The 22,141-nt window shown below is 61.0% G+C and overlaps 1 protein-coding gene across 2 annotated transcripts; it reads right to left on the reverse strand.

Annotated features, from left to right (window-relative positions):
* Nucleotides 1-2,918: 2,918 nt before the first annotated feature.
* Nucleotides 2,919-21,770, reverse strand: SFXN1 (sideroflexin 1). 2 transcript variants are annotated; one of them, XM_045576858.1, is made up of 12 exons: nucleotides 21,626-21,770; nucleotides 14,754-14,926; nucleotides 12,156-12,326; nucleotides 11,468-11,566; nucleotides 10,403-10,478; nucleotides 9,580-9,665; nucleotides 8,577-8,704; nucleotides 7,838-7,887; nucleotides 6,146-6,212; nucleotides 5,391-5,440; nucleotides 4,949-4,996; nucleotides 2,919-4,086 (listed from the first exon to the last, which is right to left on the reverse strand). In XM_045576858.1, exons 2-12 carry the CDS (start codon nucleotides 14,915-14,917, stop codon nucleotides 3,607-3,609), a joined length of 1,419 nt encoding a protein of 472 aa, XP_045432814.1. In that variant the 5' UTR covers nucleotides 14,918-14,926; nucleotides 21,626-21,770; the 3' UTR covers nucleotides 2,919-3,606. The 2 variants fall into 2 exon arrangements, with proteins under 2 accessions (XP_045432814.1, XP_036280553.1); XM_036424660.2 differs by lacking the exon at nucleotides 6,146-6,212 and having other exon boundaries at nucleotides 3,926-4,086.
* Nucleotides 21,771-22,141: the final 371 nt, after the last annotated feature.

The following is a 22,141-nucleotide window of genomic DNA, read 5'->3' on the forward strand; positions in this document are numbered from 1 at the left end:
GAAGCCATGGCTCCTAGCTCTCTCTACCAGGGACCCTCCCAGGCCTCGCTGGCCTAACTTTGACTTTGAACTCTGTGTGATTACTAACCTTTCCCCAGTGTGTGTGCGCGTGACAGACTCGACCTCTCATAGTCCGCTGACTGTCCTGGTTAGGTTTCTGGCGAGTGATTTTACTGCTTTACCACCTGTCCCGGCCTTGTCAATGGGGCTGACCCCCATAGGGGCCCTGCGGGGCGTTACGGGGGACAGCGCATGCAGAAGCGGCAGCCACACACCACTCTGTCATGAGTGACCCACCACAGCTGGCTGCAGTGGCTCCTGCTGGGGAGGCTGGGAGTCCGTGGGGAGCCCGGGGCTGGACGGGGTGCACTCGAGTCAGCCACCCACCTGAGCTCAGTGCCCTCTCTCCGAAAGGGGATGCCGTGGACCTTGCCCCGGCCGCCTCGTGGCAGCGGGTCCTCGGGACAAGGGCTGGCTCCGGGGCGAGGGGATGCCGGCTGCTCACCCCGCCGCCCGGGACTGCCAGGGCCCATGCTCCCTCCCAGCTCCGTTCCCAGAGGAGTCCCCGATTCCGTGGCCATTCCACACCCTGGTGTGACCCGCCCGTGGCACACAACGGACTGTGGCCAGCGCTGGGACCCTGGAAACTGGGGACACTTGTTCCGATTCCAAAAAAGAGCCCCAGGTCGAACCCGTGACCACAGGAACCGGCTGCTGCCAGCTGCTCTGTGCTGGGGGCACGGCAGGGCCGAACGGAAGCCTGTGCCCTCGCCGCTGGTGGGTGCTGCGGGCCTGAGGGTGTCAGTGTTGGACCCACACTTTCTTGGAAGCTGGTCAGGGAGGGGTAGATGAATTCAGATCTTGGGAACCCCAGGGACGACGGGCTGTGTAGCCAGAACATTCTGGCTCAGGCCTGGGAGTGGGGCCCAAGGACGTACCCTTTTCACAAGCTCGGAGGCGGCTGGCCAAGGCCCACACTGCGTATCAGGGTCTGAATGACATTTATATCAGCGGTTTCGGCCAGTGTGCAGTAACACCCGGCTGTAGCTGGGCACTGCCTCTCTTCTTTAGTGCCAAAAAAAAATTTTTTTTAAATGACAACAGCCAAAACCAGTTTGGCTCAGTGGACAGAGCGTCGGCCTGTGGACTGAAGGGTCCCAGGTTCGATTCCAGTCATGGGCATGTACCTTAGTTGCGGGCACATCCCCAGTGGGAGGTGTGCAAGAGGCAGCTGATCGATGTTTCTCTCTCATTGATGTTTCTATCTCTCTATCCCTCTCCCTTCCTCTCTGCAAAAAATCAATAAAATATGTATTTTTTAAAAATGACAACAGCCAACACAACAGCCATCCAGTGCGAATGAATCAATTATACCTGTTTTTCTCAGATTGCCAGAAATGTGTAACTTTGCTGGCACGCCACAGGATTGTGAAAACTAGTGTGTGTGCGCGCCAAGAGATGGAAAAGGTGGAAAACCGCTGCCGTGTCCATCGGCACCGCCAGATGCAGGCCCGTTTTTCTCTGCTCTCGCTGAAATCCTGAGAGCACCAGGGAAACCCTTCCGTCGGCGGGTTCCGGGTTCCGGGTGATACTTCGGGACGGGGCTGTCACCATCTCGGGCTGGGAGTGCGGTCTTGGCTCCGCGCTGGTCCCCGGGGCCTGGGGCCTGGTGGGGCCCGAGCGGCCCCCGCAGCCCAGCCTCGTGTCCTGAGTGCGTCCCTGGCAGCCGTCTCGTTAGGCAGCACCTCCATCATCAGGCCGTTTAGAGAGATGGAGGCGAGCATCTCTGTTGATCCGTTTTGACCTGACGTTCAGGAGGCTGTGGGTAAGCTCTGGGAGGCTGCCAGGGTCTGAAAGCTCACCCTGAGGCTGACTGTGTTTCTAAACCCGTGGTCGGCAAACTGCAGCTCGCGAGCCACATGCGGCTCTTCCACAAAATACCACGTGCAGGCGTGCACGTCCAGTGCGATTGAAATTTTGTGGCTAAAGTGACCAGACATCCCGCTTTTGGCGGGACAGTCCCGATTTGTAACAAATTGTCCCGCAGTGTTTTTAAAAAGTCCCTTAAAACACCGCGGGACAATTTGTTACAAAGCGGGGCTGTCCCGCCAAAGCGGGACGTCTGGTCAGCTTATTCGTGGCCCATGCGCAGAAGTTAGTTTTTGGCTCTCAAAAGAAATGTCAATTGGTTGTGTTGGTATTTGGCTCTGTTGACTAATGAGTTTGCCGACCACTGGGCCAGAACGAGTGAATGTCTGATGGGTACCATGTATTCAACGTTTGCCGTCCGCTGGGCACTATGCACACGCTGCCCAGGGACCCTCTCATTTCATCTTCACGACCCCAGGAGGCAGATGCATGATTTTCTCCAAACAAACAGAACCAAAGGTCACAGAGAAGGTCAGCAGCCTGAGTGAGTGACCTGGGCCGTGGCAGCTCCGACCCCGGACCCAAGCTCTTGGGTGTTTTAAATAACCGACGTGATGAACAGTTAGGGTCGTAAGCCACGCTGAGACGTGAGGGGGTGGGTGGAAATGGGTCCTCCTGGCTCCTTAGTCTGTGGCCAAGGCCCCGGCCTTGGGTTCCTCGAATTTTCTCTGGGAACACGGCAAACGCTGGCTGCCATCGGACTCTGACATCCGGCCCAGAAGCAGGTTTCCTGGCCATGTGCCCTGGTGCCAGTTCTGTAAGCAGAACCCCGCCCCACTCCACTGTCACACGCCTGGTCATGTGTGATGTGTGGGGGCAGCAAGGTGGAGGCTGGAGGCCACACCTAGAAATACACTTCTTTCTAACGGCAGAAAACAGAAACCTCTCTCCGTGAGGACACGGATGGCACCCAGGCAGGAAGTCTGAACAGGAGGTGCCATCGACAGTAACAGAAAACCGATTATCCTTTACGGACAAATAAGAGAGGATTTGCTTTCATCCCGGGTTTATTTAACATTTCATCCAGCCGGACGGAAACAGTACATTGATACCAACACCAGCAAGACGCCGCGCCAACACTGACAGCCAACACTGACAGCCAACACTGACAGCCAATGCCGGCACGGCCGCTCCCGCCTGCGGCCGCTGCGGCCAGCACCTTCCCCGGCTGCTGCGCCTCAGGGGACGGGCCTCTGGGGGAGGCGAGGGGCCTCCTGCCCGTGTGCTCCTTTTCACAAACCTGGTTACACCGAGGAGAAAGCGGAGGGGCTGGAGCCCCGGGTAAAGCTAGGCAGACACAGCCCACGTTCGCTCTCCTGCTCCTGACTGCGCCTGAACTAGTTCCTCCGCCGTCGGCCGCCGCTGCTCCTCAGCAGAGGGGAGGTGCTGGGCTCGGTGGGCATTCTGTGGCCGCCGGCTGGGCACGGTGAGAGCACCGGAAGCACCTCGGGGAGCCCGCCCGGAGCTCAGGCTTTACCGCTCTTTCAGGAGCGGCGTCCATGGCAACGAACACACGCAGGCCGGCTGTGTTGTGGGAATCTTCTGCTTCAAAGGGTTTAAGACGGACACATGGAGAACACTTTGGAGGCGGAAAGGAAGGCTCAGAGAGGCCCACCCAGGCCTCGGAGAAGAGGGGGACACCCGCGAGGCACACCTGTTCCTATGGGGGTTCGGCCGTCACACGCCCGTCCCACGGACAGATCTGCCGGCACCGGTCCCACGTCTTTCCCGCCGGCCCGTCCGCGTTCCGGTGGAATCAGGCAGGACACGCAGGGCACACGGCCTTGCCTTCACCTGGGAACACGGTCTCCGCTGCATGGACTGTGCTACATGTGAACCTGCTACAGGGGTGTGAACAGGGGTCCTCGGCGCCTCATCCTCAGACAGGGCGGGCGCAGTACACAGCCTCCAGGTAAAATCATTTAGCCGAGATTCACACACACATCGTGTCCGGATCCTTCCGGAAGCCAGGGAGGTCGAAGACCTGCCGTGCCAGGAGGAACCAGGCGGGGCCCCCGGCCGGCGCACGGGGTGGGCGGGCTGTGCGGGCGCCTCCCGCGTCACAGCCCCTTGTTGAAGTACACGCGGCGCAGCGCGGGGTGGCTCTCCTGCAGCTGGGCCTGCAGCTCGGCCTCCAGGCTCCTCACGGACATGGAGCTGGGGGAGGAGGGAGGACAGAGTTACAGGGGCCGAGGGGGGGGCCTTGGCTTCCACACTGAGGGGTGAACGGGGTGGCTTCTCGGCTGAAGCATGGCAGGTCACGGACAGGGAGGATGGGCGGGCGAATGGTGGCGCGCTCTGTCCGGTGCAGGCACCTGAGAAAGGTCGCCTGGAACCCCGCATCCCACCCAGAGCCTCTCCTTGAGCCTAGAGCGTGCAGACCCCGAGCCGGGACCTGGCCCGCAGGCACAGCCTCACACCCATCCACACGGCAGACCCGCGGCCCCGGGCCCCGGCGAGAGGTCAGGAGGCCACGGGAGACCTAAGTCTAGAGGCAGCTGAGCTGCCCGTCAGGCCAGCGCTCACACCCACGGCCTGGGCAGAAGCACACGGGAAGGCTTTCGAGGCAGAACACGAGCAGGAAGCAGGGAAGCAGACATGCCGACAGGAGCTAAGGGCGGGTCCTTGCTGTTCCGGGGAGAAGGGGAGTGAGTGCCCCTGGAACGCCCAGGTGTCTGCATTACAGACACACGTGCCCACAGCCGGGATGGCACAAGCCACATGGACATTTTCATAAAAGCAAATCTGCACCAGAGTTAACCTCTCACAGAAGAAGGAGCGTTTTCAGGGGGAGCGGGAGCAGGCAGAGCGAGTTTCGAAATTAAGCAGATGTGCGTTTGCTTTCTGCCTCCAGCTGTTCCTTTTAGAGACCTTGGCTTCCTTCGTCTGCTTGAGCCTCAATGTTCCTACCAGTGAAATGGAACAACAGCCCCTGCGACGTGAGGTGCCACTTGTAACCCAGGGTGGGTCTGGTTTGTCGGATGAAGACTCATGACCGTCCCAAAGAACAAACACTTACCTTTTCTGAGGAAAGAGGGCACAGCACAGAGGCGTGGCAAACACCAAACTGAAAAAAGAAAAAGAAAAAAGAAAAGGCAAATCAGAGCACTTGGAAACAGTCGACTTCCCAGGTTATTCCTAGTTTACTTTCCCAACAATCCCCTTTCTCTCTTTGGAGCCTCAAAAACCATGTTCTGTTTGTGTCGTTTTATTACACCAAAGACTGTAATTTAAAAGAAACCAGAGGTAGCAGGAGTTTACAAAGAATCATGCAGATAGTCCCATATGTTGTAAGTTCCCCCTAAAGACAGTTCACGTCCAGCTCACTGTCGGGACCTCTCCCAGGGGTGCTGGGAGTCCTCATTTCCTAAACCGGGTCCCACGTGGCCTCCCGCCCCTCCCTCTCCCTATGCCGCACACAGACCTTTAACGAGAAATGATCTCGAAGGAATTCTACTCACCAGACGCCAACCAGCCCGACCTGGATGGGCGCGCTCATCCACGGGAACCGCTGTGACGAGAAAGAAGCGGTTTGGGGGACTTGTCACACAGGCTCTTCTGCCGACGGGCTGGGGGGAACCCCACTGTTACAGGCCCAGGCGGGCTGAGATTGGGGGAACCGGGGGAACACTGCAGCACGCGTGCTAGTCCTGACGTCCCGTGCCCCCGCCTGTCAGCAAACGCGTGTGCGGAGACCACGGCTTCGCTCCTTCACCCCTTGCACGTGATCTGAAAGGTGCCGTTGTGTGTGACCACGCTCCTGCTGGCCGGGGGCGGGCAGCGCGCCCCACGGGGCTGCCCTCACCGCGGCTGCACCTGCAGGGAGCAGCAGAGCCCCACCCTCCAGTGTCAGCGTCCGTGTCCCTTCCTCAGGCACGTGGTCACGTACAAACCCCCAGCCCCACAAGCACCCCCCCCTTCCCCTCATCCCCCTCTCGGCCCTCGCGGCTGTCAGTGTGGTTAAAGCGATGGCTGGCAGCAGACACTTTGCCTGTCGCTTGTTTAAGTGGAAATGAGTGAGTTGGTCAGTCTTCTGGAGAGAACGTGCTGTTAGATTTTTAGTTTTCAAAAGTGGCATCAAAACGCATGCAAGGGTGATGAGTAGATGGTCCCATGACCGAGGCCAAGAGAGAGCCGCGACCGAGCTGCAGACTGGCTGTCATGACATCAGCCAACGTGGTTAGAGGTCGTGACCCCGAGCTTGTGCGAGGCGTACCGTGGTCCCCGAGGACGCCTTCGGGGAGAGGCCCTCGCACAGGTGGCCGTGAGGGAGGGAGGAGGGGCTGGAGAGGGAGAGAGGCCGTCAGGAGGGGACAGACCCAGAGCCCCACCCGCAAGGACGGCAGGGAACTGGAGAGCCACCATGACACTCCGTCGCACGCTTCATGTCAACGTGTAAGACTGAGAGGGAAACATCTGTTTTCCCATTCATCCATCCACCCACCCACCCACCAGGGGGTGGGCAGATGGGCAGATGGGTGGGACTGGGACCACAAGTGCAAGGAGACCTGCGTAACGCCACCCACAGCTCCGAGAAAGAAAGAGCAGGAGCGGGTGCTGATGGGGGACCCTTTCCTCACACGGGGACCACCTGGGGGTGCCAGATGAATGGATTATTCTCTCCCAGGAAAGTAACTGGGGCGAGTCACTGTTCCGTGAGGCTGCCTCCAAACCCCTCCCATTGCTGACTGAGACGAGGGCAGCAGCTTCCATCCGTGGGAGCTACTTCAAACATCTGAGACTAGAAATGGAATGTTCTGGAACCATCTTTTCATTTACGTGCCCGAGTGCCACGGGCCTTCAGGTTCTTGGCTCCGGGTTTCGGTGGGAGCGGTCTGTGCGTGAGGGCTGGGTGGGATGGAAGGACTGGGACCTCGGCGGAGCGGGGACCGCGGCGGAGCGGGGACCGCGGCGGAGGGGAGGCCTCGGCGGAGGGGAGGGGGGCCGCGGCGGAGGGGAGGGGGGCCGCGGCGGAGGGAGGGGGGGCCGCGGCGGAGGGGAGGGGGACCTCGGCGGAGGGGGAGCCCGGCGGAAGGGGGGCGCGGAGGAGGGGGGACGCGGCGGAGGGGAGGGGGGGCCGCGGCGGAGGGGAGGGGGGGCCGCGGCGGAGGGAGGGGGGGGCCGCGGCGGAGGGAGGGGGGGGGCCGCGGCGGAGGGGAGGGGGGGCCGCGGCGGAGGGGGGGGGGGCCGCGCGGAGGGGGGGGCGAGGCGGGGGCCGCGGCGGGGGAGGGGGGCCGCGGCGGAGGAGGGGGGCCGCGGCGGAGGGGAGGGGGGGCCGCGGCGGAGGGAGGGGGGCCGGGCGGAGGGGAGGGGGGGGGGCCGCGGCGGAGCGGGGGGGGGGGGGCCGCGGCGGAGGGAGGGGGGACCGCGGCGGAGGGGGGGGGGGCCGCGGCGGAGGGGGGGGGGGCCGCGGCGGAGGGGAGGGGGGCCGCGGCGGAGGGGAGGGGGGCCGCGGCGGAGGGGGTGGGGGGGCCGCGGCGGAGGGGGGGCCGCGGCGGAGGGGGGACCGCGGCGGAGGGGAGGGGGGCCGCGGCGGAGGGAGGGGGGCCGCGGCGGAGGGGAGGGGGGGGCCGCGGCGGAGCGGGGGGGGGGGGGCCGCGGCGGAGGGAGGGGGGCCGCGGCGGAGGGGGGGGGGCCGCGGCGGAGGGGGGGGGGCCGCGGCGGAGGGGAGGGGGGGGCCGCGGCGGAGGGAGGGGGGCCGCGGCGGAGGGGGGCCCGCGGCGGAGGGGAGGGGGGCCCCGGCGGAGGGGAGGGGGGACCCCGGCGGAGGGGAGGGGTGCCGCGGCGGAGGGTGGGGGGGGGCCGCGGCGGAGCGGGGGGGGGGGGGCCGCGGCGGAGGGAGGGGGGCCCCGGCGGAGGGGAGGGGGGCCGCGGCGGGGCGGGGCGGGGGCCGCGGCGGGGCGCTCACCTTCAGGAGGGCCTTCCTCTCCAGCGTGTTCATGATGAACGGGGGGATGACTGCAAGGAGAGGGAGACCGCATAACGCGTTAGTTCTCGTGTTTTCAGCTCCCACTGCCCCCAGCAATGTGGCCAGAGGCGTGTGTCGCCCGTAAGCCTTTCTCACTCTCAGGGTGAAGCTGTCTGCAGGAATTCTATAAGATCCTTTAGGGCTGGGGGGAACGACCCGCTGGTTCCATAATGGAACGCTCTCGTCCAGCCGAAAGCGCTATAAGCTTGAGGAGAACTTGACGTTTAACTTTAAATATGAACAGCGCCAACACCAGGAATGTCTGCCTCCTGTGCCAATAAAACGAAGGCACCGCGGTGGGGGTGGGCAGCCGCATGGAGCAGAAGATAAACACTCCGCTCGAGCCAGGCACACGCCCTGTGGGTGACCCTGGGAGTCACCCCACCTGAGCCGCAGCTGCTGGTGTTCTCACCTGTGGAGGAGCGACCCAGGGAGTGATGGGTTTGGTTCACTGATGCACTGACACTAATTCAGTCTGTGTGTGTGGGGTGGGTGGGTGGATGAAGGATGGATGGGTGGGTGGGTGGATGGGTGGGTGGGTGGGTGGGTGGGTGGACGGGTGGGTGAATGGATGAGTGAATGGATGGGTGGATGAGTAGATGGATGGGTAAGTGATGGATGGATGGGTGAATGGCTGGCTGGATGGGTGGGTGGATGGGTGGGTGACAGTCATACTGACCCATGCCAGGCACGGCCATGAGAATCCGGGAGACGACCACTTGTGCGATGGCTTGCTGCGCAGCCTGTGCCGACTCACCCAAGCGGGTCCCGTTCTCGTCTGTGACGGGGATGCCCAGTTTGAGTTCCCTGCAGAGCAAAACGCATGCCAGGTATTCAGTGTCTTCAGGACACCGCTGAGAGGTCACGTCCCCACCTCATCCTACCACCCACCCAGGAGTCATCTGGGCACAAACGAGTCTCTTAACATCCTATGAACAAGTGTAATCCTCAAGCAGGAGGCACAAAAGTAAAATAACAGTCACTTTGTAATAAACAAAGGAGTAGCAATTCTAGTGGAAATACGCCTCAGCGTGACTATGCTACTTAAGAGTAAGGGTGATTTTTATGCTGATGTGCAAATCTGAGTGGCTTTTCAAATGAGAGGTAGACCTGACTCAGGCCTCGCTGAGGGACCCGAGGAGGACCCAGGAGTTACCAGCAGATGGCGCCAAGGGGTATTTGTCATTAGTAGCAAGGGGATAGTTCCAAAAGCTACCTTTATAGCTACCTGTTCCTCATTATCCGTTCCAAAGTGTTTTTTCTTCCTCTGTCTTCTCTAAATTGTTAAAAAACAAAACAAACAAAAAAAACAAAAAACTCCCAAAGATAAAGATTATTTTAAACTCCAAAAGAAAATCCCACGGGCCAAGGACCTGTTTGGGAACAAACTTCCTGTGTGCAGACCTCCTTGGAGATACGCTGTGAGACGCTTTGTGATACAGAAGTTGGGAGATTATCCTAACCTCCTGCCCTGAGCCCATCCCAGTAAATACAGCTCGTCGGCTAAGCCTGCTCATTAGCGGACCATCCTCACTGCCAACTCATCACTGCTTGGACGCAAATCCCCAATCTCATACGCTTTTATCTGCAAACGTTAAAATAGTTTTTAGAAGTGTCAGCGGCGTGAGTTCTTAGGAGAGTCTCGCTGCTGCACAGCCCGTTCCCAGAAACCGCGGACTGACCTCTGCCGCATCAGCGGGATGTTGATGCAGTTCGCAGCGGCTACGGCGGCGAAGGGCACGAAGCGTCCGACGAGCGGGGACACGTGCTGCGGGGGAGCGAGCGAGAGCAGAGCTCACTTCTCACGGACGCCCGGGCGCCAATGCCCTTGCTTCCTGACAACTACTGGAGACGCAGGGTCCTGTGCAGAGACTCAGGCCGGCAGTGCGTTCCCGCCTGATCACTAGCGGCTTTTGGATGTCTCTGGCTGGGCGTGTGAGGCTTCTGGGACGTTTGGGCAGCTTACTGTGGAGGGCGCTGAGTCCCAGACTCTGGGGTCAGGTGCTGGCCCGCCCCCTCTTGCACAGCCGCTGGTGGGTGAGCACGTTAGCTCAGCACTGTGCCAGGCCCTGACCAAGGTTCTGGCTGCGGGTGACAGCCCTTCCCTAGGAAACGGTGACTAAAACACGCAGTCACAGCCACGTTGGCGTGGCTCAGTGGATAGAGCGTTCGGCCTGCGGACTGAGGGGTCCCGGGTTCGATTCTGGTCAAGGACACATGCCCGGGTTGCGGGCTTGATCCCCTATAAGGAGTGTGCAGGAGACAGCTGGGTAATGATTCCCCCTCTCTCTCTCCTTCTCCCTTCCTCTCTGGAATCAATATAGATATCTTTAAAACACACACACACACACACACACACACACACAGAAGACATGCAGTCGAAGGGAATGACCATAATGAGAAAGTGAAAGGACTTGAGCTATTCTGAGACAGTGGAGTGCCGGGAGCCGGGCAGGTAAGAGGCAATCACGAAGCTTTCCCGTGGAAGCAGGAGGACCCGCGCACCTTGGCCAGTGAGTTGAGTCCCAGGGCGGTCGCCACAGCGCCTGTGGTCGCCGACACGTACGCCGTGCCCAGCTCGCTGAGGAGAGAGAACAGCGCACGGAACGGTGACCTTTGCTGAAGGGAAGGGTGGGGAACGTGAGCAGGCATGGTCAGCGTGGAGAGCCCGTAAAGCGTGTCCGTGCCCACCCGCAGGGCAGGGAGCCGGAGAAAGGGCCAGCAGACCCAAACACAGGGGATTCCGCGTGTATGGGACCTGACACAACCCCGGACCAGGCCTGGATGGGGAAGGGGCGGAAGGAAGGGGCCCGGGAGTGGGCAGGACATGGCACGTGTGGGGACAGGCAGTGGCCTACGTGTCTGTGGCGCATCCACTAAACTAAAACAAAAAGACTTTTCCCAATATCAACACGCACACTGAAAGGGAACGTGCCATGCTGTTCTTCCTAAAACGGTGCCTCGGGGCATAAAAGTCACAAAGTCTCATCTCTGGAATACAGTTAAGCTCGAGCAATTGTATCCTGTTCAGAGATACGTTTTAGCTCACGTGTTGGATGCGAGTTGCTGTGACGTCGTGGCTGGTTACCCATGACGACAGCAGAACCCAGACTGTCCAGGCAGTTAGAGCGAAAAATAACACACTGGCCTGTGGGACAGGCCGTGCTGCAAGCTCCGCTGGGCCGTCCCTCTGGCCCGTCCAGAACGTTCCGCAGGGAGGCACAACTGAGCCCATTCATTCCCTCTCTGCTCCACCGATGACCCAGCAGGTGTATGAGCCCCCGGGCCCCTGCAGAGGCCGGTCACACAGCGGGCGCCGGCGGTCTGTCCCCACGCACGGGGCAGACGGGTGCGGTGCGAGGTTCACGCCAGGCCAGCCCGAGCTGCCGTGTGTTCTGGGGGAGGAGAGCTGAGGGTGGGGAGCCCTATCTTCCTACGGCACCGCCGATGGCTCGAGTGGTGTCTGAGGATCGGGCCACCGATGAGAAGGCATCCCGTAAGGCACTTCATCGGAGAGCGTCCCCGCCCGCCAGGGGAACACGGGGAGGGCAGCGGGGCACTGGGCCTTACTTGACCGTGAGGGGGGCGTCTCCGCTCCTGTTGGTGTAGTTGACCACGGCGTTGAAGGACTGGTTGATCCACTGCCAGAACACCACCGCCGGTGTGGTCCTGGAACAGAGCGAGCGTCACGCCCCCACCGCCGCCGCCCCCACCTGCAGCCTCGAACCCCAGTGACAGGAGGACACTGAGCCAGGACCTGGCGGCTGGGAAGGCGTTACAGACCCTCCTCGCAGTTTCCTCGGTCGTTGGAGACGGTGACACTGAGGTCAGGGGATCGTGGCAAAGACAGCGATGACTCACACTTTGGCTTACATGTGTGGACAGCCTGGCATAGAGCGGGCGCTCTGCCACTGTCGGCCCTTCCGTGTGTGGTCCTGACCCCTCCCACCTGCACCTCCACCTCCACCTCCACCTGCACCTGCACTGACGTAGGAATGGAGGAGAGAGAATCTGCATAGACTCTCTTTCCCTTTCTCCCTCCACCTCATTGTCCTGCGGGTCTGAGCTTCGGGGGAAGCGCAGCTCCTCTGAGCAGCAGAGAGAACACTACTGAGCAGAGGGGAAGGCACCGCGGAGCCCTGGGCTGCGTCTGTGCGGAACGGACAGGAAGTGGTTTATTTAATAACGTCACGGACACAGCGCCAGCCCACGTGCAGTGCCGCCATAGGAAGGAGCGCTGTCCCCGGCCACGACTCACCTGTAGAATGTCATCATGCAGCCTGTGATGGTCATGTTCATGGGGACCTGCGCTGACATCCGTCCGATCAGGACCATCTTCTCTCCGGTGTCGGGGTGAAACGCCGAGTCATAGATGTACTTTGCTCTCCACAGCTCATTTTCAGTCAGGCCCGGAGGGACGATTCCTTGTCTAGGAAACAACACAACACCACTTATTCCAAACGCCTCCCCCGGGGCTCGGGATAGGCACCGGAAGCTCTCAGGTCCCACCTCCCTCCTGGGCCGAGCGCCGAAGCCCTCACAGACCCAGAAACCTCACCAACACGAGGGACATGACACATCACAGGAGCATCTCACGCCCACACGTCTCAAATCACCTAACGTTTGGAAAAACCAAAACATGCCTAATGTCATAGGGAAGGAACTTTCTTTGTTTTAAATGACACATTTAAAAACGCATTTTGAACTTTGCAAACTCTAAAATATTTTTTAGCTGACTGGACAACAAAAGCTGCGGCAGTCAAGAATATCAGTTCATTCTCATACTATAGCTCGAAAACCTAGATTACACGGGTTCGTTATTTTTCCTCCTTATCTAAGAAGCACATAGGCATTGCTAGACATCCAGGAAACACAGAAACTCATTCCAACGATTATATCGTGGAAGCCTTTGCCTGCCCGGCCCCCTGGGAGGGTTTAGTGAACACACTCCATCCTTCCTGCAGTCTCCACGCGTGTGTGTATTCAAAGGCGTCACGCAGACCTGCTGCTCCTTTATCAGTGATGTTAGCGTTTCTCTGCGTCGCTAGATATCCTTCCGGACCATCCATCCTGGGTTGACTCCGCTCCCACAAAGCACGTCTGCCTGGAACCCGGGATGTGAATTCATTTGCAAACGGGGTGCTTGCAGGTGTCACTTGCTAAGAGGAGGGCCGTCCAGGACAGCCAGATGCAGCGGCACAGACAGCCGCGGCTGACTGAGGCGGAGGTTTCCCGACGTGGCCACCGGCCAGGGAGCACTCAGAGCCGCCGAGAGCTCGAGGGAGAAGGAAGGACTCTTCCTGGAACCTCCGAGGCACAGGCCCGTCTTCTCCTTGGTTTCAGAGCAGGGAGAGGACGCGCTCCCACTGTTTCACGCCACTCCGTTTGTGGTTCTGTGACGTCCGCCTCAGGAACTAGCCCATGCTTTTAATCGGGCAGTGAATAGGGTATTATACCAGCCACCTAGGCTGACAAGGTCACTGCTTCTCATCCTTCCCATCCATAAAGGACCAGGAAGTAAATATCCTCATACATAAGACTATCCGAGATTGTGTAAGAATGATTGTGAAAGAAATGAGTGCATGTGCTGAGATAAACGGAAGGTAAAAGGTCAGAACTTGCAACGTCTTTTATCGTCAGCACCCACTCGGTCTGGCTCAGGCAGCTGGTATGCACGCCTTATCTAGGGGCGGGAGCCTTTTCTCTGCCCAGGGCTGCCTGGATATTTATGACATCACCCGAGGGCCATACATAATTATCAACTTAAAAACGAGCCTGCTGTATTCGGTCAAACATTTCATTACCTTGCCCCTCATCCTTGGCGGGGCTGGAACAAATGATTTTTCGGGCCTGAGCCTTATCCGGGCCAGGCAAGGCATTCCGGCCCCAGCTTTAGAGTCTCTGGCTAACCCCATCCCCTGTGTTAGCCGCTGTCCTGAGGGCTTCCATTTTTCTGTAGTCCCGTGGGAACAAATGAAGTTTCTGCCTAGAAGGCCTGGCCCACTGGAAAGTTATACAGACTTCACTGCACTTGAGCTCAGAGTCACCCAGCCTGGCCCCCCCCACCTAGTTCTCGGCAATCCGCCTGCTGTTCGAGGCCATCGCCACTGAGGCAGAGGATGCCCGGGGCTGCAGGTGCAGGCCTGGGTGTGTTGGAGAGAAGGGCGGGCACTGTGAGAAGGGGACTTCACAGGCAATGAGGAACAAAACACGTCTTCCTATTCCTATTCTACTTTTAATAAAAAGGATTCCAGTGCGCACACACACACCACACACACACCACACACACACCACACACACAAACACACACAGACACACACACACACCACACACACACCACACACACCACACACACACCACACACACACCACACACATACACACGACACACACACCACACACACACACACCACACACACACACCACACACAAACCGCAGACACACACATACACACACACACGACACACACACCCACACACACCACACACACAGACACACACACACACCACACACACACCACACACGACACACACACCACACACAAACCACACAGACACACACATACACACCACACACACCACACACACAGACACACCACACACACATACACACCACACACAAACCGCACAGACACACACACACAGACACACCACACACACCACACACACAGACACACCACACACACAGACACACCACACACAAACCGCACAGACACACACACACACAGACACACAAACCACACACCACACACACACACACACACACACACACACGAAGTTGTAAGGGAAGGTTAAGGGCAGTAGGCTAACACGATGAGCTGTGAGCACGTTCGGCCCAGAGCGGAACCGGGCGCTACCTGTAGTCCTGCACGGTCTTCCGGGCGCCCTCCAGCTGCTCCTCCGTCAGCAGCAGGTTCCGGGGGTCCGTCACCGTGAAGAAATGGTTGGCTCGTCCCAGAAAGGTGCTCTGGTCCCACCGCGGCTCCCTGATGTTGATGTTTGGCGGGAGTTCTCCGGACATGGTCGCCAACTGGGCGGGTCAAAGAGAGAGTTCCGTGAGGCCTGACCAGGCCCAGCCCCTCAGACACGGCTTCACCTGCCTTATTCTGGGGAACCTAGAACTACCCAGAGAAACTGGAAATAGAGAAAGTTAGAGAGAAAACCAGTGGTGGCACGGCCTCATGCTGGAAACCCTCCTTCTGGGGAAGAAATCATCAATCTGCTGCGTCTGAGCTGCCTTTGTACTCTCTGCCCGTCGGAGGGACTGAGTTGTCGGAGGGACTGAGCCGTCCTGTGTGTGTGTGTGTGGAGGGGGGGCTGTGGTTTCCCTGCAGGCTGGTCACTGGGAAGCAGCCCAGCACCCAGGCCTTGCGGGTGACCTGCATTTCCCCCTCCCCCACAAGGCTGAAATGAGAGGTGACCTGCAGCACCAGTGGGTGCAGACGGTTGCGAAGGGACAGCTGACTGGGGCGGACGGAGACCTGGGTGGCGCACTGACCGGCTCCGGAGCAGGCAGCACCCTCTGCAGGCAGAGTGGGCCCCGCCCGGGAGCTGTGCAAAGCGGAGGCCTTCCGGGCCGCGGGGGAGGGGACGGGAAGGGAGAACTCATCTCCCCGGGGCCGGAGAGGGAGCCTCCGATGGGGCAGATGACCTCGTGACCTCAGAGGCGCTGGCCAGAGAATTCCAGACGGACCAGCTAGGATTCCATCCCTGGGGAAGGTGCAGGCGGCAACTAGGTCGGGTGTTAGGTTCTGGTGTGGTGTCGTGGGCTCAGCCCAAGTGGCTCCCGGTGGGGCCTGTGGCTTCCTCCCCACAGTTTGGCAATGGGTGCTTCTCGGAGAGGCACGTCCCGGGTCCACATGCGTGACCGGGCTGCGGACAGCGGGCGTGGCGAGGGCCGGGGACCACGGGATGGGCAGCGCAGGCAGCGGGAAACCTGCTCCAGGATGAGCTCGCTCCCTTTGTGACCACGCCCAGCGCAGGTCAGAGGCCCTGGCGGAGAACTGGGGGACATCGGTCCGGGAGGAGGGGCGGGCATTCTCGGCGCCACATTCACCGAGGCTCTGCAGGGACAGCAATCAGCTTCGGAAACGCAGAACAGCGTGGAAGAGGCAGGACGCACCGCCCCCCCCTGCAGGGGTGAGCTAAGCGAAGGCCCCCCCAGAGAGGGGCCCGCTGGCCAGGCTCCTGTGGGCGAGGACCTGAGGGCTGCTGTCCACACCCTGCGGCACTTGCTGGTCCGCACAGGACCAGAGCTCACCTGCAGCGGTGAGGGAGGGGCGCGGAGGAGGGAGGGGTGCTGAGAGCGGAGGCTGAGGCTCCAGGGCAGCGACCGGAGAGCAGGGGCTGGAGGAGGAGGCTCCCCGACGCGCAAGCACAGGCGTGTTTTTACAAACGGACCGTTAGCGGCGCCCTCGTGGGGCAGGTGGAGGGCCAGCTCCCAGGAGCGCTTGCTCCTCCAGGCTCCTCGCCAGTTTGGTAACTGTCCCTTTGCAGCCCCCCTCGCCCTTATCTGTCTGTGCTGGGGGCCTGGGGCCGTGGTCTCTGACGTTAGCGCTGCGACTGGGGCGCCGGGGGCCTAACGGACCAACGTGCTGCCCTGACTGCCCGCCCACCGGCCACTCCGCCCGCCGTCTCCGCTGCCCGGCCCCTCTGCCCTGAGACCGGACAGGAGAGCAGTCAGGGCAGTGGACCTACCAGGGCCCCTCAACCAAGCATGTCAAACTCGGGCCCTTCAACGAATACTTTTGTGATCCAGCCAATATAACAACAGTAAGCAACATCTCAATGAAAATTTCATAACTTAATTTGTACAATATCCTGTTGTACATAATTATTAATAACGAACGACAGTGTCCGATAAGGACTGACTTGTGTTGCATTCATTTCCCGTACGTGCAGGCACACCATTTCTCTCCACTAATACCAGCAGCGAATATTCCAGCAGCCCATGGCCACGTCATTAGTCCTGTACAGACTTGTTTGGTGTGTGCAACGGAATATTTCGCTTTCAGAGAACAAGAAAAACAGGTTTATTTGCGTTATGCTTATTATTTTATGCAGTTATTCAGTGCCTGGTAGGTGACTGTTCAAGAAAAATATTATTAAAATATTCTATTATTTTATGTTAAGGATGACTCGTTTACTTCAGCCCTTTGTCTTCAGCACGTCTCTGTGGAAACAAACCTGTTTCTATGGAAACGGAAGCTCTTGTTCTTGTGGCCATATCCACGTTTGCCTGTTCATTCGGCCCGTGCTCGCCTGAGTTTGACACGCCTGCCCTCAGGGTTCCAGTGACAGGGAGAGCCGGCCTCCCGCCTTCGGTCTCAGTGTGAGTTAAAGTCACACCCCGTCTGCACAGACCCTCCTGGGCGCCCGGCCCTTCCTCACGGGCTGGAGGGACAGTCCTCACAGCCGTGCGAGGGCGGGACCGCCTCCAGGACCTCAGCCCCCGGGCAGCTCTGTCCGTCTCCCCTGACCGGTTTGTGTCTGACTGTCCTGGACCAGCCGGTTCGCTCAGCCCTCGGATAGCTCCCGTTAGTCACCCCAGACTGATTTAGCGTCCTGAACCAGCTGGCTGGATGAACTTGAGTTCCTGGCTCCAAGGAGGGGGGGGAGGGGGGCACCCGGTCCATCCTGGAACTTGGAAGCCGTGGGCGGGCAGGTGGGCGATGAGGGGAGGGTGAACCCTGGGGGCAGCAGGCAGGCCTGGGTTCAGATTCCAGCTCCACCCACTCTGCCCGCTCGCCCCTGCGGCTTGGCAGGGTCGCCCCACACTCCAGGTCCCTGAGCCTCTGTCCGCAGAGCCAGGACGGTGCCTGCTAACACCCGCTAGCACGTCATAACCGCGTGTTCTAAGAGCCTGCCTTGTGTCATCTCATCTGACCCTCGTACCGCTCGGCTACCCGGAGGCTCGCGAACTTGCTCAGGTGCGCGGCAGTGCCCGGGCGTGACCCTCAGCTGTCTGGCCCCCGGACCCCTGCGCCCCGGAGAGGTGGCTGTGACCCAAAGAGATCTCCCTGAAACCCTGGCTCTCTGAGCTGGGGGGCCCGGGAACCTGGCTTGGGAGACGCAGTGATCAGTTATGTTGGGGAAATGCTGTTTGAAAGAACATAAAAATGACAAGTAATGACCACATGCCCTGCCCGGTCCGGGGAGCGCCGTACCCTCTGGGGGCAATAAACACTCCCGCGGGCTGCTGGTCCTGTGGAGGCCCCGCCCTGTGGCCACAGCCCGGGTGCCTTCCCTGGCCACACGGGGGTCGGAACTGGACTCCGACCTCGGCAGCCCCTCCCCGTCCAGCCATGTCTCCCGAGAGACTTCCCTCGGCCGAGGCTCAGTTTTCCCATCTGTAGGATGGGGATCAGAGGTGCTCAGAGGAGGGGCAAGCTGGAGTGTACAAGAGGCTTACGGCCCTGGACCCCCGTGAACTGCCACAAAGGCTGTGGCTGCGGTGGGGGCGGGGTGGGGGGAGGAGTGGGACGGAGCGTGGCTGCCTGAGCGGGCAGGAACGGTGACCGGGGAAGACTCTTCCCCAAGAGAAACTTCCTCTCAAACTTCTCGCTCCTGCCAGAAATGGCCTCCCATAATTCCAAGGAAGGGAGGGGGAGGGAATGAGCTTGGCCCGGACGGAGGAACCAGGACGTTTAACCCTGGCTAAAGATTAACGGACGGCGATGGCATTCACCTGGGAACGGGGTGAAGCGGCTGCGGGCGGACGGAGCTCCGACAGGGCCGGTGGGGAGGAACACGTCCAGGCACGGTGGGCACCACGGGGCGCCACGCGTGCCTCAGTGCCCGGCGCGGGGCTGGCCGCGCGGCATTAGGTCGCTGAGTCCTGCTCCAGCCCGTTAAGGAACGGCAGCTCCTCAGAGAAGCCAGGCCCGGCCCAGATGGCCAGCCCGGCAGGGCGGTTCGGTCTGACTCTGCTCGCACCCTGACCCTCGGAGCCCAGGGCGACGTGTTTGCCGGGCAGCCACGCACTCGTGAGCCAAACGGCAGGCCTGGCGCTTGGCTCTGAGCCGGTTACCCACACGTTCCCTGCCATGGGCGCGGCCGAGGAGGACAGATGGTGGACCGGAAGGCTGAACCTGGGCGAGCAGTCACATTCCCGCAGAGGGCAGGGCCGTCTGCTGCCCCCTCTCCTCCCGGCCAGGGGAGGCGGTGGGAGGTGGGTCCTGTCTGGAACCAGGCGGGCATGGGGGTACAATGGGTCTTTCTGTCTCTCCCTCCCTCCTCCCCGCCCCACTCCCACCCACCACGTGGACCCCACTCTCCTGTTAGCATTAAAACACCCGGTAACAACGCGGTCCTGTCCACATCCAGTCCTCGGGATCAATGTGGGGTTTGGGTTTCTTCGTCAATATCATATGGGTGACACTCTTACTCATTAAAAAGCAACTCTATTGGTTTCTACCAAGATGGTGGCGTCAGCCTGTGAGAATGGTAAAATACCACCCGTCTGTAACATGTAGGACGTGTTCCATTGACTATTCTACCCACTTTGAAGAATCCACTCACAGGTATGTAACCTGTCTAGGAAAAGATTTCACAAGTTCATAGTAGTTAACCAGAAACTGAGTAACTCTGAACTTCATATGGTTAGATGTCAATTTGTTACGTATTCTAATTTAATTTAATTTTTCACTTTCTAGGCTAACTTACACAGACAGTTTTATATATATATATATATATATATATATATATATATATATATATATATATTCAATATATATATTATTGATTTCAGAGAGGAAGGAGGAGAGAGAGACAGAAACATCAAGGATGACAGAGAATCGTTCATCGGCTGCCTCCTGCATGCCCTCCCCCCCCCCCCTTGGGGACTGAGACCTCAACCCAATCATGTGCCTGACCAGAAATTGAACCATGACCTCCTGGTTCATAGGTCGACGCTCAGCCACTGAGCCGTGCTGGCCGGGCAGTGTTTTTCTTTAATGACTTACTGCTCCTGATCTTCCCCTTTAACCTCAAGTGAAGGTTCTACCACGATTAGACTCCAGCGAAGTGCATCTGACCGCTGCGGAGGAGGAGCTGCCCCAGGGGAGGACATGGGGCCCGGGCACCCCGTGGCGCCGAGAGCAGCGCGGCCGCAGCCTCGGAGCCCCTCGGCCCGGGTGGTCCTCTCCACTTTCCTCCAGGAAGCGCGGATGTCCGCCCCTTCCTATTCCCGTCCACCTGGGACAGGACACTGCTCAGAACGTGAAGAGCACCCTAAATGTCCTCCTGCTGCTGGACTGCAGCCCCCTGCTCTGCAGGCTCCCCTCCGACCGCGCCGTCCCTTTCCGGAATTCTATGGGCCTCGGAGCCTGTGTACCCCACCCCTGACCCCAGCCCTAAAGCTCATCCTTAGAGCGATTGCATCTGGGGGCTGGGTGGGACTTCTCTCCAAACAACCTCATTTGGGCAATCCAGACAGAAGCCTGCAGGCCTGAGTGGAGAGTGGGAGGGACTTCTTGGTGGTCCTCCTCCACGCCCCTCCCGCCTTATCCATCTCACACCCGGCGTCTGAGCCCAGCACCGTCCGGGCTGCAGAGCCCCTCACTTGCCTGCACCCCTCCTCCACTCATCCGGTGCCGGGACTCGGAGGAAGCCCGTGGGCGGGATGGACACAGGAAGAGGAGATCTAGGGGCCCCCAAGTCCCAGTCTGTAGGCGAGGCCGCAGAGAGAAGGCGGGTCTTCGGGGAAAATGACCCACAAGAGGCCTGGGCCCACGGAGGGGAGTGGCTGTGCAGGCATCTCACTCGGTGCGGGACAGACGCCCTGGAGGAGCCTGTGGTCAGGGCTCCGCGGGGCCAGAGGACGGCAGCCCAGGCCCGATCACAGGAGAGAATAAAGGGGTTCGGTGCGCCCGCTGACAGTGCCGCTCAGGGAAACCGCGGTGCGGCGCCCAGGGGCTGTGCACGCGGGCGAGACGCAGACAGCGCGGCGGGAAGCCCCTTTGGGGAAGCCACAGGGAACCGGCTGGCTCTGCCCACGGGCAGCTGCGTGACCTTGGGCAGCTGGCTCACCCTCTCTGGGCCCAGCTTTCTCATCCCGTTAGGAAGGCAGCCGGGGCACCTCCCAGAGCCGGAGGAATGGGAAGGGAAGGGACCTGGATCCCCTGCACACGCGGCAGACAACGGGGTCATTGCCATCCTGAGGGGTCGGAGCGAGGCCTGTGACAGATGGGGCACATCCGGAGAGCGCAGAAACGCAAGGCCGGGACCAGACTGTGGCCCATCCCTTCCCGGCTGGACTGTGAGCGCCAGGGTCACCGCTGACCCCGGGCCCCGCTCTGCGCCAGGGTCACCGCTGACCACGGGCCCCGCTCTGCGCCAGCAGCAGCTGAGAACCAGGAGCCAGAGGGGCACGGGGGGCGCGGGGTCGGCGCCACCTGGTTGCCTAGGGACCGTGCGCGCGGGGCGGGGGGGGGCGCAGCCATCTTGGCCGCCTCCCCGCCGCAGGACACGTGGCAGGGGCGCGCGCTCAGGGGGCCCCTCCATCGGAAGAGCCCAGGGGGCCAGGCAGCCGGCGCGGGGAGCTGTCCGCCGCTGCTGGCGGCGCCCCGGGTGCCAGGAGCCCGGCCCGGCAGCCCCGGAGCGGTCAGGGGCCCCCGATCCCCGCGCCCCGGCGTCCCCGGGCAGGGCGCGCGGGCTGCACCGCGGCATCCCCGCCGGCGCTCCGCGCTCTCCCTCCCATCGCGGCCGCGCCGCCTCCCCCCAGGCTCACCGCTGCCCGCGGGCCGCCCGCGCCGCCGGCAGGACCTGCGAGGTGGCGCCGCCGTCACCGCCGGAAGCGCTTCTCCCGCCGCCGCCGCGGAGTCAGTGCGCCCGGCTCCGCGCCGGACCCGGGCCCGGCTGGCGCTGCGCCTGCGCGGGAGCCCCGCCCCGGGCCCGCCCCGGGCCCGCCCCCGAGCCAGGGTGACGCCCCGCCCCCTCCGCCCGCCCCGGGTCGGCGCCCCGCTTTAGCTCCTGGCTCCTGGGGCCTCCCCTCTCCCTCACCCCCTCCAGGTTCACCCTGGCGGCGGGTGGGGCTCCGCTCAGGCTGGAGCTATTTCGGCTTCCCCAGGGCGGACCCTCTCCTCCTACCATAATATAATGTCTTTATTCGCAGGTCTGGCCGAGGGTCGGCATCCCTAGGTCCCTTCACCCGCGCATTTATGCGTTCACACCAGCGTGTCCCCAGACGGGGAGCTGGCGCCACCGGCTTTGGGTGGCACAGGCGCCGAGGCCTGCGTTCTGTCCC

The sequence above is a fragment of the Pipistrellus kuhlii genome, unplaced genomic scaffold, assembly GCF_014108245.1.
Source record: "Pipistrellus kuhlii isolate mPipKuh1 unplaced genomic scaffold, mPipKuh1.p scaffold_m20_p_8, whole genome shotgun sequence".
Taxonomy (NCBI): domain Eukaryota; kingdom Metazoa; phylum Chordata; class Mammalia; order Chiroptera; family Vespertilionidae; genus Pipistrellus; species Pipistrellus kuhlii.

Bases quoted from the DNA above. Each gene is read 5' to 3' on its own strand.
- SFXN1 (XM_045576858.1), bottom strand. From the start codon at position 14,917: ATGTCCGGAGAACTCCCGCCAAACATCAACATCAGGGAGCCGCGGTGG. The intron at 12,327-14,753 runs GTAGCGCCCGGT...GTTGTTTCCTAG, and splicing joins AAGACCGTGCAGGACTACAG to ACAAGGAATCGTCCCTCCGG. The intron at 6,213-7,837 runs GTGAGCGCCCCG...CTCCCTCTCCAG, and splicing joins AGAGGAAGGCCCTCCTGAAG to CCCCTCCTCCCTCCCTCACG.